The following is a 16,082-nucleotide window of genomic DNA, read 5'->3' as shown; positions in this document are numbered from 1 at the left end:
CAGGTTAAAGTCCAACAGGTTTATTTGGAGTCATGAACTTTTGGAATGCTGCTCCTTCATCAGGTGAGTCAGTGCTCTGAAAGCTCGTGACTCCAAATAAACCTGTTGGATTTTAACCTGGTGTTGTGAGACTTCTTACTGAACATATTAGTGCTGATGTTTGATGTTTTACAAGCTGGCTAGATGATTTTGCAATGTGTATTTTTATTTGGAACTATTAGGGGCAACAAGGAAACATAATCTTTTTAAAGCCACCATATCTGAAATTTTGAATGTTTAAAATCCCAGGAATTTTGTATGTCAATACCACCTGCCAGAACTGAGCTACTTCTGATGTTTCAAACACTATTTTATTTTCTCAATTATAAGCTCTTATTGCAACAGGCACAACAGTTCAAAAGTACTTCATTGATTGAAAAGCACTTTGGGACATCCTGAGATTGTAAAAGGTGCTATATGAATGCAAATCTTTTCTCATATTAATAAGTTTAAGTGCAGAGTATGTGTCAGAATCCTTCAGTGTATCCTCAATGGTACATTGACTGGTGATTGGCACCCTTCTATCTATGAGAGATGGTGGGATGTAAAATCAGAACTTTGTTGAGGTTAGATGAACATAAGAACATAATAGGAGCAGGAGTAGGCCATCTAGCCCTTCGAGCCTGCCCCTCCATTCAATAAGATCATGGCTGATCTGAAATGGATCAGTTCCACTTTCCCACTTTCTCCCCATAACCCTTAATTCCCTTGTCTATCAAAAACCTATCTACCCGTGATTTAAATATATTTAGCGAGGTAGCCTCCACCACTTCAATGGGCAGAGAATTCCAGAGACTCACCACCCTTTGAGTGAAGAAGTTCCTCCTCAACTCCGATCTAAACCCCCGCCGCCCGCTTATTTTGAGGCTATGCCCTCTAGTCCTGCTGTCCTTTCTAAGCGGGAAGAATCTCTCTTTCTCTACCCTATCCATAGAACATAGAACATAGAACATAGAACATTACAGCGCGGAACAGGCCCTTCGGCCCACAATGTTGCGCCGACCAGTCTTATTTTTAAAAAAAAAACATTGACCCACTAATCTAAACCACTCCTTTTTCGTCCATAAACCTATCCACCAATCTCTTAAACGCCCCCAAACTAGGCGCATTTACAACTGCAGCAGGCAGGGCATTCCAGTCCCTCACCACCCTCTGGGTAAAGAACCTGCCCCTGACATCCGTCCTATAACTACCCCCCCTTAATTTAAAGCCATGCCCCCTCGTGCTAGATTTCTCCATCCGAGGAAACAGGCTATCACCATCCCTCCCCTTCATTATCAGCTGCTGCATTTCTTTTGATGGTTGAACCAACTGAATCTGAAAAGGCAAAGTCTGCCTACAGGTACCACAAGTCTCTTTCCAGTGATGCACTTCAACTAAACACAGAAACCCGTTTACCTGTAGCCTGAGCTTTCTGAAGATTGAACAGTGCAATGGTATTCCACTCTGAGTAAGAATGGCAGATTGGTATACGGTTATTTGTTTATTTATGGATGGCATGGCGGCACAGTAGTTAGCACTGTTGCCTCACAGCGCCAGGGACCTGGATTTGATTCCAGCCTTGGGTCACTGTCTGTGTGGAGTTTGCACGTTCTCCCCGTATCTGCGTGGGTTTCCTCTGGGTTCTCCGGATTCCCCCTGTAGTCCAATGATGTGTGTGTTAGGTTGATTGGCCATGGTACGTTGGTGGTGTCAGGTAGATTAACAGAGTAAATACATGGGGTTATGAGGATTGGCCCTGGGTGGGATGGTTGTTCGTGGAGGCTTGATGGGCTGAATGGCCTCTTTCTGCACTGTAGAGATTGTATGATTATGTATGTTTCCATGACACATTTCAGTGATACATCACATAGAATTATATAGCATTTTACTATTTGTAAATTTACTACATACATTTTATTTGTGCTCAACACATACTTCCTCCCAGCCCTCCTCATTAGCATATTCAGCGATTCCTTTCATGTATTTCTTCAGTTTTTGCCTTAAATGAATCTGTCATTTGCTGTCGACTATTCTGTGCGACCACGAGTTTCACGTTCTCCCCTGTCTCTGGGAAAAGAAGTTTAATCTGCATTCTCAGTTGGATTTCTTGGTGACTATCTTATGTTGATGCTCTCTAGCTTTGCTCATTCCCACTGAATTTTCCATTGAAGTGTGCAGTGGTGGATGGACAATTGTATAGAAATCTGCCTAGTAATGCCCCAGCTCACCAACCCTTGCAAACACCATGAAACATATAAGGAGATAATTTGAGGGGCCTATCAAAAATTGTGTTACTAATAAAGTGCTTCTTCCCATTTAAATATAAAAAAAAGTTGCTGTGAAAATAGACAATTAAAATGTTTGTGACAGTGTTTTAATATATTTGACATTAATTAAATGTCAACTTGGGCTACGTGTTAAACTGTAACTTTCGTATCTTGAAATGAAAGATGTACGCCATAATTCAATAAATTGTTGAATGCAGTTTTTTTGATGCAAATATTATTTGTCTTCAACATTGTAAAACAAAGGCAAGGGAGAGGCAGAATCTAGAATCGTCAATTAAAGGACATATTTGAAGTCAAGAGTTACTGCTGATCCATGACTAATTCGTTTTACTCTCAATCTTGAGTTGAAAATCAAAGGTTCCAGTTTCACTCAGGACCTGAGTACACATTTCAGGTGAACAGGAACAGTGGGAGTTCTATATGAAGACATCGCCTTTCAGGAATGACCATAAACCGAGTTCCTGTCTTCTTTCTCAAGATACAGTTTGTATCCATCTTTTCCCTTATACCCATCAGATGCCTCTTAAACGTTGCAATTGTATCTGCTTCTACCATTTCCTCTGGCAGCGCATTCCAGGCACTTAACACTTTTTTGTGTAAAAAAAACTGCCTCTCATCCTTTTACCTGAAACCTATGTCCCTGAGTGTACATTGCATTTTTACCCAGAGGGTGGTTGGAATCTGGAACTCGTTGCCTGAAGGGGTGGTACATGTTCCCGGGATACTATTTGAGGAAGAGCTGGAGGGTTCTGGGTAGCACCCTTGTTGTTTGTGGGGTTTACTGTTTGTAAATTGGCTGGCCCATTTCCTAATTACAGAAGTGATTGTGCTAAAAATAGGGTGATTGATGTAAAGCAGTTGGGTAAGGTGCTGTTTAGGAGAGCCAGTACAGACTCGATGGGCTGAATGGGCTCCTTCTGCACTGTAGGGATTCTATACATCAACATATCTTCTTCAATCCTTTCTCCCTTGTGGGTTTTTCCAGCTTCCCGTCCAATACATCTGTATCAATTTGCCTCAGCCACTCGTTGAAATGCAGCAACCCCATTCTAAACCCTCTCCCCAAAGTCTACTGCTGCACTGCCTCCCTGTCCATGCAACGCCGCAGCCCTGCCTCCCTGTCCATGCAACGCCGCAGCCCTGCCTCCCTGTCCATGCAACGCCGCAGCCCTGCCTCCCTGTCCATGCAACGCTGCTGCCCTGCCTCCCTGTCCATGCAGCCCTGCCTCCCTGTCCATGCAGCTCTGCTGCAACCTCTGAGCGTTTCATTTTTCTCCCAGGGCCAGACTTGGGGTTGCGCATGCGCCTGGGGGAGGGAGAGAGGGAGCGCGAAGGGGGCGGGGCAGAGTTGTAGCGAATGTTGCGATTCGGGGTTAAAGGTCGCGGCGCAGCGAGAGGGGAAACTCGCGGGAGGCGTGGAGGGGGGGGTGGAAATCTGGCGGGGGTGCAGCATCGGCGCAGGAGCTCAATGCAGAACATCAGCGCGATTGCATTGGCTGCCTGCTTGCATTGATCGGCTGGGATAGTCTGTGAGCGGGGTGGGGGGGGGGAGGCCGGAGTGGCCGCAGGCGCCATGCAGGAGCTGGGCTCGGTGCAGAGGAAGATCCCATGCGCCTTCAGCACCCAGGTGAGGCAGGAGCCCGGGAGCAAGAGGGCCGGACAGGTAAGCAGCAAGGACTGGTCCCCAGCCCAGCCCAGCCCAGCCCACACTCCTGATTCATCATTAACTGCAGTTAGAATGGATTTTACAACCCAATCCCTGCCTCACCTGTGACCCCAATTTTAGGGGGTCACAAAGTCAAAGGACAGTACAGCACAGGAACAGGCCCTTCGGCCCATCAAACACAGGGCAGCTTTCCAAACTAAAGACCGCTTGCCTCCGTATCCCCCTATTCCCTCCCTATCCATGGATCTGTCAAGACGCCTCTTAAACGTTGCCGTTGTATCTGCTTCTGCCACCTCCTCCGGCAGCGCGTTCCAGGCACTTACCGCCCTCTGCGTGAAAACAAAACCTGCCCCTCGCGTCCCCCTTTTACCTGAAACCTGTGTCCCTGAGTGTACGTTGCATTTTCACCCAGAGGGTGGGGTGGGAATCTGGAACCCGCTGCCTGAAAAGGGTGGCGGAGGCAGGAACCCTCCCAACATTTAAGAAGCGTTTAGATGAGCGCTTGAAACGCCACAGCGGACATTGCAAAACGAGGCCCTTTGGCCCATCATGTCTGCACCATTCTAATCCCATTTTCCAGCACTTGGTCCATAGCAGGAGTCGGCCTTCTAGCCCTTCGAGCCTGCCCCACCATTCAACAAGATCATGGCTGATCTGAAGTGGATCAGTTCCACTTTCCCGCTTTCTCCCCATAACCCTTAATTCCCTTGTCAATCAGAAACCTATCTACCTGTGACTTAAATCAGCAAGGTAGCCTCCACCACTTCAATGGGTAGAGAATTCCAGAGATTCGCCACCCTTTGAGTGAAGAAGTTCCTTCGCAACTCCATTCTAAGCATTTGAGCATTTCAAGTGCTCATCTAAACGCTTCTTAAATGCTGTGATGGATCCCACCTCTCCCACCCTTTCAGGCAGCGAGTTCCAGATTCCCACCACCTTCTGTGTGAACAAGTTTTTTCTCAAATCCCCTCTAAATCTCCTGCTCCTGACCATAAATCTATGCCGCCTGGTTTTCCCAAGGGGAAAAGTTTCTTCCTATCTATCCTGTCTAGTTATATAAAATGTGGTTAGGCTACATTTGGAATACTGTGCCCAATTCTGGTCACCGTGCTACCAGAAAGACATGGAGGCTTTGGAGAGGGTACAGAAGAGGATGTTGCCTGTTATGGAGGGCATTAGCTATGAGGAGAGGTTGGAGAAACTGGGATTGTTCTCCCTGGAAAGACAGAGGCTGAAGGGCAACCTGATAGAAGTTTATAAAATTATGAAAGGTATAGATAAGCTCAACAGTTGGAAAATTTTTCCCAGGGCAGAAATGACAATTACAACAGGGCACATGTTCAAGATAAGGGGGGGAAAGGTTCAGCGGAGATATACAGGGGAAGTTTTTTACACAGAGGGTGGTGGGGGCCTGGAATGCCCTGCCAAGTGAGGTGGTTGAGGCAGACACATTAGCGACATTTAAGACTTACCTGGATAGACACATGAACAGGTGGGGAAGAGAGAGATATAAGCATTTGGTCTATACAGGTAAGCACGATTGGTGCAGGCTTGGAGGGCCGAAGGGCCTGTTCCTGTGCTGTACTTTTTTTTATATCTATGCTGCTGATAATTTTGTACTCCTCAATGAAATTAAGAAATATTTCCACAAACAAAAGCTGGTGGAAGTTTGTAACACTTTCCACAAACAATAGTTGATGCGAGATCAATTGTTAATTTTAGATCTAAGGTTGATAGATTTTTTTTTTTCCCAGTCTATGGGTCTGGGGCAAAGGTTGGTGTGTGTGGGGTTAGGTCACAGGTCAGCCTTGGTTTCAGGCTTGAGGGGCTGAATGGCCTTCTCCTGTCCCTACGACCTCCGAAGGCAAGTGTCATTGGAAGAATTAAACGAGTATCAGAGGAAGCCGATCTGAAGGTTGGATTTCTCGTAGAACTGTGGCAGCAGAGCAAAGTGGTTTGCCAGTGTAAAATTTGCAATGGACTGGGAGAGTGGGACGGATAGAAAAACTCATTCAAGGAGCTGACACGGGCACCATGGGCTGAATGGGATGAGGAGAGTTTTTCTTCCAACAATTAATGATTAGGATTTGGAACGTACTATCTGAGAGAGTGTCTTGGAACAGGTTCAATTGAGGCATCTAAGAGGGAATTGAATTATTATCTGAAAAGGAAGAATGTGCAGGGTTATGGGGAAAAGGCAGGGACTGGCACTTATTGAATTGCCCTTGCAGAGGGCCAGTATAGACATGATGGGCTGAATGACCTTCTGCACTGAAACAGTTTGAATCATCATAGAACCCTACAGTGCAGAAAGAGGCCCTTCAGCCCATCGAGTCTGCACCAAACACAATCCCACCCAGGCCCTACTCCCATATCCCTACATATTACACCCACTAATCCCTCTAACCTACCCATCCCTGGACACTAAGGGGCAATTTCTTAGCACGGCCAATCAACCTAACCCCGCACATCTTTGGACTGTGGGAGGAAACCGGAGGAAACCCACGCAGACATGAGGAGAATGTGCAAACTCTACACAGACGGTGACCCGAGCCGGGAATCGAACCCGGGTCCCTGGAGCTGTGAAGCAGCAGTGCTAACCCACTGTGCCACCATGCTGCCCAGTTTGCCCAGTTGTTTTACTTCATGTATTCGACCACGTCACCCGGTGGTAATTTCCAAACTGATTGGATTGATTCCCGGGCTGTTTTGTTCTTTGTTCTTTAACCTGTTCAGACAGAGTCTTCACTCAGACCTGTCTTCAGTCTTTCAGGGTTTTGGCCACTGGAGATCTGAGTTTGAAGGCACTGGAAGCAGATATACACCACGCACTGGCCACAGAGAAAGTGGACGGCTCCTGCTGTTACGTCACTAAGTACAAAGGTAACAGACACGGCCTGGTTTTGAAAGGAGAATTAAGTGATTTTTAAATTCTGGGGGAAAACAGTGCACTACAGCGCGGACAGAAGCAGGAGTTACTGGATTAGTGATCCCGAGGTCTGGGATAATGATCCACAGACATGTATTCAAATCCCACCGAGACATCTGGAAGGATTGAATGCAAGTAATTAATAAATCTGGAACAAACACTTGTACAGAACTTGAATCTTGCTGAAAAAGTGAAACATGTTGCTGAAGTTTTTTGTCTTGGACTCATCAGGTTAAATAAATGAATGCTTTCACACCAGCATTGAAAACAATTCCACGATGCCACAATATAGAGGTGGCATTTTCCCCAAAATCCTGCAAATCTTTCCCCTTTAGCCAATTCCCTTTTGCAAACTATTATTGAACTAGCTTTCATCACCTGTATTAAACAGCAGGACAGGCTCAGAGGGCTGAATGGCCTACCCTATTTCCTGATGATAACAATCTGATGTCTCATTTAGTTTCCTCATGTCACCTCTGGCTCTTTCATTAATCACCTTAAATTGGTGTCCCCTGGATATAAACCCTTCATAGAGTCACAGGGCAGAATTTCCCCACCCCATTTGCAACGGGAATCGTAGTGGGTGGGATGGGACCATGCAAAGGTCCGTTTATCTCGGGCGGGATTTTCCGATCTTGGGGCGAGCGTGGCTGGAAAATCCCGCCCAGGGTTTAACAGTGCAGAAAGAGGCCCATCGTGTGTGCACCAGCCATCAAGCACCTCCCTATTCTAGTGTCATTTCCCAGCACTTGTTCCGTAGCCTTGTGTGCTATGTTGTTCCACGAGCTCATCTAAATGCTTCTTAAATATTGTGAGGGTTCCGGCCTCTACCAGCGACAGACTTGAATAAGGCACTCACTGAGTGTTAAACTGGGCAGCATGGGCTTGTCGGGCTGAAGGGCCTGTTTCCTGTGCTGTTCTTTGTTCTTTGTACCACCCTTTCAGGCGGCGAGTTCCAGGTTCCCACCACCCTCTGAGTGAAAACACTTTTTCTCAAATCCCCTCCAGATCTCTTTCCTGTCGCTGACAACAGTTTTTCCTTATTTACTCTAATGAAAACCTAATCTAATGATTTTGATCACTTCTATCAAATCTCCCCTTAAAATCTTCCTCCTCTTGATAGACTATTCTAAGTTCCTTCAGTCTTTCTATATCACTGAAGTCTTTCATTCTAATAAATCCTCTTGAGCCTGTCTCAAAGACCGTGCCACCCATCCCCACGTGTGGTGCTCAGAATTGGTCACAAAACTGCCAGTGAAACCTAATGTATAAAAGTTTAGTATAACATCCTAGCTTTTCTACTCTATAACACTGAAGATCCCATTACGGGCGGCACAGTGGTTAGCACTGCTGCCTCACAGCGCCAGGGACCCGGGTTTGAATCCCAGCTGTCAGTGCAGAGTCTGCACATTCTTCCTGTGTTTGCATGGGTTTCCTCTGAGTGCTCTGGTTTCCTCCCCATTCTGAAGGATGCATTGGCCATGCTAAATTCTCCCTCAGTGTACCCAAACAGGAGCCGGAGTGTGGTGACTAGGGGATTTTCACAGTAACTTCATTACAAGGCTAGTTGTGACAGCAATAAAATAATTTTCCTTCCGCACTTCTCTTGCTCCATTCAAAGACTTGAGCGCAGAGCCCCAGATTTCAGTCTTGCACCCCTTTAGAATTGTAGTTTATTTTGCCTTTCCCCATTCTCCCTTCCAAAAAATCCATCACTTCACACTTTTTCCTGTGTCGAATGTAATCTACCGTATGTTTGCCCATTTCACCAGTCTGTCTCCTCTGGAAGTCTGCAATTTTCCTCTTTCCCATTCACAGCGCTTCTGAGTTTGTAACTTGGGCTGTAACGTACGGTAATCGGCATCATCCAGTAACCCTTCCCCTCCACCCCGCTCCCCGCCCCGGCCAAGATTTGAAGTCGTAATGGTTTGATTGTTGTTGGCTGGTGACGCACCACCCTAGGTTATTGTGACAGTGATCAGTAGGAAGCTCTATGAGGGAAACTATCCAGCCTTTCTCTTGTAAAGCTCTGAAATTCTAACACTTTCTTCTTTGGTTGTGTGGCTTCAGATAACGATCAGTTGGTTAATTAACTTTTGATGATGAATGTTGTCAGATTTTCCGTATCTCTGGGCTCGGTTGGACAGGAAACCTACCAAACAAGCTGAGAAGCGATTCAGGAAATTTCAGTCCTCCAAAGCCAGCGCTGGTAACAACAGCACTTTTTCTTCTTCATGTTCTGTTTTTATCAACAATTTATTGCAATTTTTACAAATACTTGGCTCCCTTTCTCTCCAGTGGATAGATTAGATTTGGTTTGATTTGATTTTATTTATTATTGTCATATGTACTATATACAATGAAAAGTATAGTTTTTGCGTGCTATACAGACAAAGCATACTGTATTTAGAGAAGGAAAGGAGAGAGTGCAGAATGTAGTGTTACAGTCATAGCGAGGGTGTAGAGAATGCAAGTTAAGTCCATTCAAAAGTCTGACAGCAGCAGGGAAGAAACTATTCTTGAGTCGGTTGGTACGTGTCCTCAGACTTTTGAATCTTTTTCCCGATAGATGAAAGTGGAAAAGAGAATGTCCGGGGTGTGTGGGGTACTGCTTTTCCAAGGCAGTGGGAAGTGTAGACAGAGCCAGTGGATGGGAGGCTGGTTTGCATGATGGATTGGGCTACATTCATGACGTTTTGTAGTTCCTTGCGGTCTTGGACAGAGCAGGAACTGTACCAAGCTGTGATACAACCAGAAAGAATGTTTTCTATGGTTCATCGGATGGATTAGAAGAATTGCCCTTTCTCTCCAGAGGATAGATTAGAGGAATTGCTGTTCGATTAGAATTCTCATGCGTTTTGGGGATGTTTATAACAACAACCTGACATTTTGTACTGAGGGATCAGGAGAGGAATTCAGATTGACACAGTTGTCTCTGTATTATCCCTCCCAACTCCTCCAGCTCTACAGCCGTCCAAGGTCTCTTCTTTCCTCTGACCCTCTGTCCACTACCCACCCCACCTTTGGGGCTGTGTATTCAACTGCCTGGATCTTAAGTTCTGGAATTCCCTCCCAACACCTCTTTGCCTCCTTCGCAGGACTCTTGGTCATACTTGTCTCTCTGATCAAGATTTTTACCATCCGTCCTTGACTTAAGCGGCTTGGTGTTGAATTTGTTGGATTACGCTCCCCTGAAATGCTTGGAACATATTAGCCCATTAAAGGTGCTATTGTTGTTGAGAGATTGTTCTATGCCCACACCCAGCTGTGATCAGAAAATCCCAATCTGTGTGTGGGTCAATTTTTGTACGAACAGTAAACTGTACAACCTGCCGTAACAGAGGGCAGATATATGATGTGACAGAGTTAGTGTTAGTGATGAAGGGATGCGGTTAGCTAATTTCTGGTTGACGTTGCTCTGTAGGCATTGCCACTGCGTGTGAATCGGGTGCAGTAGCGTCGGACCCTCACACACACCTTCACTTTACTCTTCAGAGTTCACTTGGAATCTTGATGATGACTTCAGGAGTGTTACCGATTCCTGGATCCCGGCACACGGAGTGGTCCAAATAAATGGCCAGCTGCAACCAGATGAAAACGGACACATTCCTGGTATGAGGAGGTTTTCATTTCACTAGATGATGTTGCCTTAAGATTCTTCAAATAGGCTTTAGAGAAATTCATTCTCATTCCATCTTTTGCCTCCGCACATTCCCAAGGTTGGATTCCAGTCGAGAAAGGGAGTAAACCTTACTGCTGGCACCTTTCCACTGTGGATTACGATTCCGGATTAGCGCTGGTTTTAAGACCCTGCTCAGAGAAGAACATTCTAGAAATTACCGCAGTTCCATTAGTGGAGCTTCTTGAACAAACTTTGGAGCTTGTAGGAACTCATATTAATGGCAACCCGTACGGTAGGCCGACTGTTTTAGTTTCATTGTGCTTGGTAATTTTTATTTTTAATCTGATCTCCCCTTGTTTGAGTGTCAGCCGTGGGTTACGTACTCACCTCTGAGTCAGGAAGACATGGGTTCAAGTTTCAGTCCAGAGACCTGAACGCCTAATCCAGGAGCGTAGCGCTGCAGGAGTGCTGCACTGTCGAGGGTACTGTCCCTCAGATCAAATGTTAAACCATCTACCCTCTTAGACGTCATGTTCTAAAGGCTGGGACTCTAACAGTGCAGCTCTCCCTCGGTACGGTACTGGGAGAGCCTGTCTAGATTTGTGCTGAAGTACAGAACCCACAACCTTCTGACACGAGAGGTGAGGATGCAACTCACTAAATCACAGCTGGCAGCTGAAGTGATGTGGTTGAAACAATGTGGTTATGGATCGGTGAGGTAGAGAGAAGGGGAACTGATTCAAAAACATCATGAAATAATAATAAAATGATTGTTCTTACAAAGGATGGAGAAAAACCCTTCATGGATCATTAAGGTGTAGCAAAAAAAGTTTAACATTGCTCCTGAGCCATAGTGAGATTAACTGGTCTCATATCCGATGTACTTTTGTTGGACTTTGCTGTATATAATAACGAGCGTGTGAGTATATTAGCTGTCAATACTCTGCAATGTCCCTGGAGAGAATGAAAGGAGTGACAGCGATTCAACTTCCTTTCTTCACCAGCATTTTATCAGGTACTTCCTCAAAACTAACTGGCTTTGGACAGAGATGAGGGGAGTGAGAATATCACCTTCATCATTTTGGTTGAAAATTTTCCAATTTCCAATCCTTCTTCCCCTGTCTCAGCTCTGCTTTAATTTCTTGTCCGGATATGTGGCGTGTTAGGAAACGTTTGTGAGTGTGGCACTGACAGGCCTTTCCTCCGAATTCTGTTCCAGGTCTGGGAAATAAGAGGCGACCTGTCCATTTTCTGATTTCTCATGGATCCCTGCAGATTGAGAAACCTCTGACACTTAACCTCACGGATCTGATCTCGTGGTTTGAGGAAAGCCCAGAGGGGAAAGTCGAAGGCATTGTGTGGCACTGCGTGAATGGTGTATTAATTAAAGTAAGTGAACTGTCGGGATATAGTTCCTGCACCATTGAAACAGAAAGATATTGCAGAATAAAGTGTATTAATCCTAATAGTGAAATTGAGTTAGGTGGTGAACCAGTAGGCAGGCTGTGAGATATTATGCTGGATAAACTCCTGTATTCTCTTTAATCCTTGGCTCTGCTGAGTTGCACAAGAGGTTTCCTGGATAAGCAAAGTATGACTCTGTGTTCATGCACTTCATTTTCATTTGATCAGAGTGTTCGATCTGTGGATTCAGCACTTTGAAATGATGATTCATCTTCCTTTTTGGTATGGTTTGAATTCCATAGTCTTGGGCGGCATGGTGGCCCAGTGGTTAGCGCTGCTGCTTCAGAGACCAGGGTCCGATTCCCGGCTTGGGTTACTGTCTGTGTTGAGTCTGCACATTTTCCCCATGTCTGTGTGGGTTTCCTCCATTTTCCTCCCACATTCTGAAAGACGTGCTGGTTAGGTTTGTTGACCCGAACAGGCACCTGAGTGTGGTGACTAGGGGATTTTCACAGTAACTCCATTGCTTTGTTTAATGTAAGCTTTACTTGTGACACTAATAAATAAACTTGAAAAAACTCTTTTAAAGTTAAGGGAATTAAGGGTCATGGGGAGAAAGCGGGAAAGTGGAACTGATCCACATCAGATCAGCCATGATCTTACTGAATGGCGGGGCAGGCTTGAAGGGCTAGATGGCCTACTTCTGCTCCTATTTCTTATGTTCTTTTGTGTTGAGAGAATGAATTTGCTGATGTTTTTGCTTCGCAATTGAATGATCTTTGCTCCGCTGCCCCAGATTTCACTTTGTTTGTGGTAGTGAGGGCCTCCTCACAGCTTTGTACTCTGTGGTGGCTGTGAGGCTAACATCTCACTGTCAAGTTACTGCTGAATCTCATGGGTTCTTATTGGGTTGAGTTTCATATCTTTTATAAATATTGAAGTTGTGAAGGAGAGACCAGCTTTCCAAATGGTTAACACTTATCTTCCTAATTTTCAGCTTCATCGCCATCACCTGGGTTTACAATGGCCACTGCCAGACCCGTATTTAACTGCCCGCCCTTTATCCGTTAACGTTGATCTGTCTAAGTATGAGTGCGACCTTGATGCTAAATCATCATTCCTGATCTTCGCAAGGCTCAATGGGAAGCAGTTTGACTTCTTCAAAGACATTCCCTGGGAAGACGATGAAAATTAATATGTTAGCCGCACTGGTCAAGGAGTTTCAATTCAGCAGGTTGGCGTTTGAAAGGCAGAAGTGGCTGCAGTGTTGATAGGAATGTGGCACTGTGCTTGGGTTGTTAGGGCTTGTGCTGCCTTTGATCTCAGTTCTGCTCATGGGATGTTTCTAACACTTCTCTTTACATGAATTGAAAATGGTGAACTGTGACATTTACATTTTAATGTAAAAACAGTCATATCATTGTGAAGGAAAATTCCAAACCTGATAACAGCTATTTATATGACTCAGTTATGACAGTGGGTTAACCAGCATCTCGACAGGTGAGTGAACAAAGTTCACGTTAGTTTAAAACTAAAGATCCAAACACTACATTGAACCAGACTTGTTTCCTCTGAACTATACTATCCAGCTAAATGCATGGTTGCAAACATTGACGGACTGTTAGATTTTTGTATTTTATAGCAGTGTTACTGCTATTTCTATCTTCAAAAATCTGTAACTTGTCTCTGTTGCTTTTGGGAAGATGCATGTATTAAACACTGGATTTGGTTTAAAGGATTTGAAACTTTGTTTAGTCGCTGCAATATTATTTACAATGTGTTAGCAGTACCTAATTCTCCACTCTTTGGTGGGGAAAAACTTTTATTTTATGGTTGGAATATAGGAGTAGGCCATTCGGCCCATCAAATCTGGATAATTACTGTAGATGCTGAAACCAAAAGAGAAAATGCTGGAAAATTTCAGCAGGTCGACAAAGGGTCATCTGGACTCGAAACGTCAGCTCTTCGCTCCTTACAGATACTGCCAGACCTACTGAGATTTTCCAGCATTTTCTCTTTTAACCCATTGATCCTATTCTATCATTCATCAAATAATGGTCGATCATTTATGTCAACACCACTAACCCTATAATCCTTTGACATCATCAGTATCCAGAAATCCGTGGATTTCTGTCCTATACAAGCTCAATGATTGAGCTTCTGTAGCCCTCCTGGAGGTAGAGAATTCCAAAGACTCACCATCCTCCGGATGAAGAAATTTATTCCCAACTCGAGTCTTAAACTCTTTATTCTGAGACTGTCCCCTGGTTTTAGGCTCACCAGCCAAGGGGAAACCTCTTGTCCACTTCTAACCTGTCGGAATTTTGTAAGTTTCGATGTGATCACCTCTCAATCTTCGAAACTCTAAAGACTACAGCCCAGTCTCCTCAGTCTGTCCTCATTGGACAATCCTGCCATTTCAGCCGATTCACTGAAAACACGTTTTACAAGAACCAAAATACTCGGTGCCTTTAAAAATAGGAATTGCTGCACAAGGATAAAGACACTGTGTATCTGCCCTCTGGCTGGAGTCTAACTCCAAGATTCTTCTCTTTCATTTACTGAAAATGCAGTTAAAAACATTTTGGGCCTTTGCACTGTAAACATTTACTTTAACGTAGTAAAATCCCAAGATCGCTGACAAGAGTGATTATCAGAGAAAGTTTGATAGTCATATGAGGATAGCTGGTCAGTTTTAAGGAGCATCTTAAAGGAGGAGAAAGCTGGAGAGGTTTAGGGAGGGAATTCCAGAGCTTGGAGCCCTGAAACTGAAGGCCCAGCCACTGATGGTGGAGCGATTAAAAATGATGAATGCACAAGAGAGCAGAAGTTTTAGATCAGTGTTGTTGGACTGGGAGGGTTAAAAGGTTACTCCAGGTAAGAGAAAAAGGAGTCAGTGCTGGGAAGACATGGTAATTATGGTCAGAGATGATTTAAATTGGGGAGGTTTACAAATAGCAGAAGTTAAAGAGGGAAAAACAGATGATGGTTATGCATCCATTTCATATTGTAATGTGGTCGAATGAGTATTCTAACTAAATTGCTATTTCTAAATGACACTAAACAATGGCTTTGTTAATTAGGTTTCAAAATAGTGTATACATTCTGTCACGTATAAAAAATCAAAGATTCAACTGCCAGACCAAACATTATAGCTTTTACCTTAATGAAAGTTTAATATTTCTCCTCTTAAAAAAATTGAGAAATGTTTGTGCTAAGAAATGGAACATTTCCCAAATTAGATCGAGCTAAACTCCCTCTATGGCCTATTTTCAATTGTAATAAATAACAAAACTTTCTACATTGAATAGTCTTTACAGTACAAGAAATGATCTAACACATAAATATTCTACAAAAATACTTTTTACTCTTCCTTCAATGTCAGTTACTTTTTGAAAATATTACAAATAGGTGTAAAAGTCCAATAAATTGCCAATTCCGTACAGTGTGAGAACTTGAGTGAATCCTGGAATGACTTATTCCTGTATGTGTGTCCATACGTGTTCATGTTGATGTATCCATATGTTTAAGGGCAGACATGTCCCACCGTTATGAATGTGCAAAAGGATTGTGGACAACTGGAAGAAAGGATTGTGTTGGAATGGAGGAGACGAGAGAAAAAGTGTGACACAAGACACTACAAGTAAGCTGGGACTGTCAGACATGTGATATGGTCAAGTCTTTAAACTGGCACCCCATTAGAGATCTTCAGTGGACACTAACACAGTTACAATGCTGACACAAAGTTGAATCTTACACACACATTGATTTATAGTATGGATTTCAAATAGAAATGTATTACTATCTTCTGGGATGGAGTGTTGTGTTGGGTAAACGAGTTGGACCGTGACTGCAAAGAGGGGATTCATCACTGGGGTGGGATTCATTTTGCTGACATCAGTTATGGGAATCAAACCAACAGGGGATCCCAGACAGGAAGTGTCTGAAGTGAGGAGCACCATTGCTCCTTCACAAGGTTAACCTTTTGTGGAAAGGAACAGAGCAAGTGGAGCAGAAACACTGGAGTTTTTCTGTAGAAGATAATAAATATTTGGTCCTCTTGGGAAAGTGAAAAACACAAACTTACTGCCCATTTTCTCTCCCCCGCACCGCACCCACCCCCTCCCCTCCCCTCCCACCTCCCTCCCCCCC

The 16,082-nt window shown here is 44.3% G+C and overlaps 1 protein-coding gene across 1 annotated transcript; it reads left to right on the top strand.

The window, feature by feature from the left end:
• The first annotated feature begins 3,856 nt into the window (after positions 1-3,856).
• rlig1 (RNA 5'-phosphate and 3'-OH ligase 1) lies at positions 3,857-13,675 on the top strand. Its single transcript, XM_080191335.1, has 7 exons — positions 3,857-3,972; positions 6,741-6,858; positions 9,021-9,113; positions 10,400-10,516; positions 10,624-10,818; positions 11,746-11,915; positions 12,928-13,675. The coding sequence occupies exons 1-7, from the start codon at positions 3,883-3,885 to the stop codon at positions 13,123-13,125; spliced, it is 981 nt and encodes a 326-aa protein (XP_080047461.1). The 5' UTR covers positions 3,857-3,882; the 3' UTR covers positions 13,126-13,675.
• Positions 13,676-16,082: the final 2,407 nt, after the last annotated feature.

Source organism: Carcharhinus amblyrhynchos, chromosome 6 (assembly GCF_965287045.1).
Source record: "Carcharhinus amblyrhynchos chromosome 6, sCarAmb.v2.hapA, whole genome shotgun sequence".
Classification (NCBI taxonomy): domain Eukaryota; kingdom Metazoa; phylum Chordata; class Chondrichthyes; order Carcharhiniformes; family Carcharhinidae; genus Carcharhinus; species Carcharhinus amblyrhynchos.
Note: the sequence above shows the minus strand (reverse complement) of the source record. Positions and strands in the feature narration are given on the sequence as shown.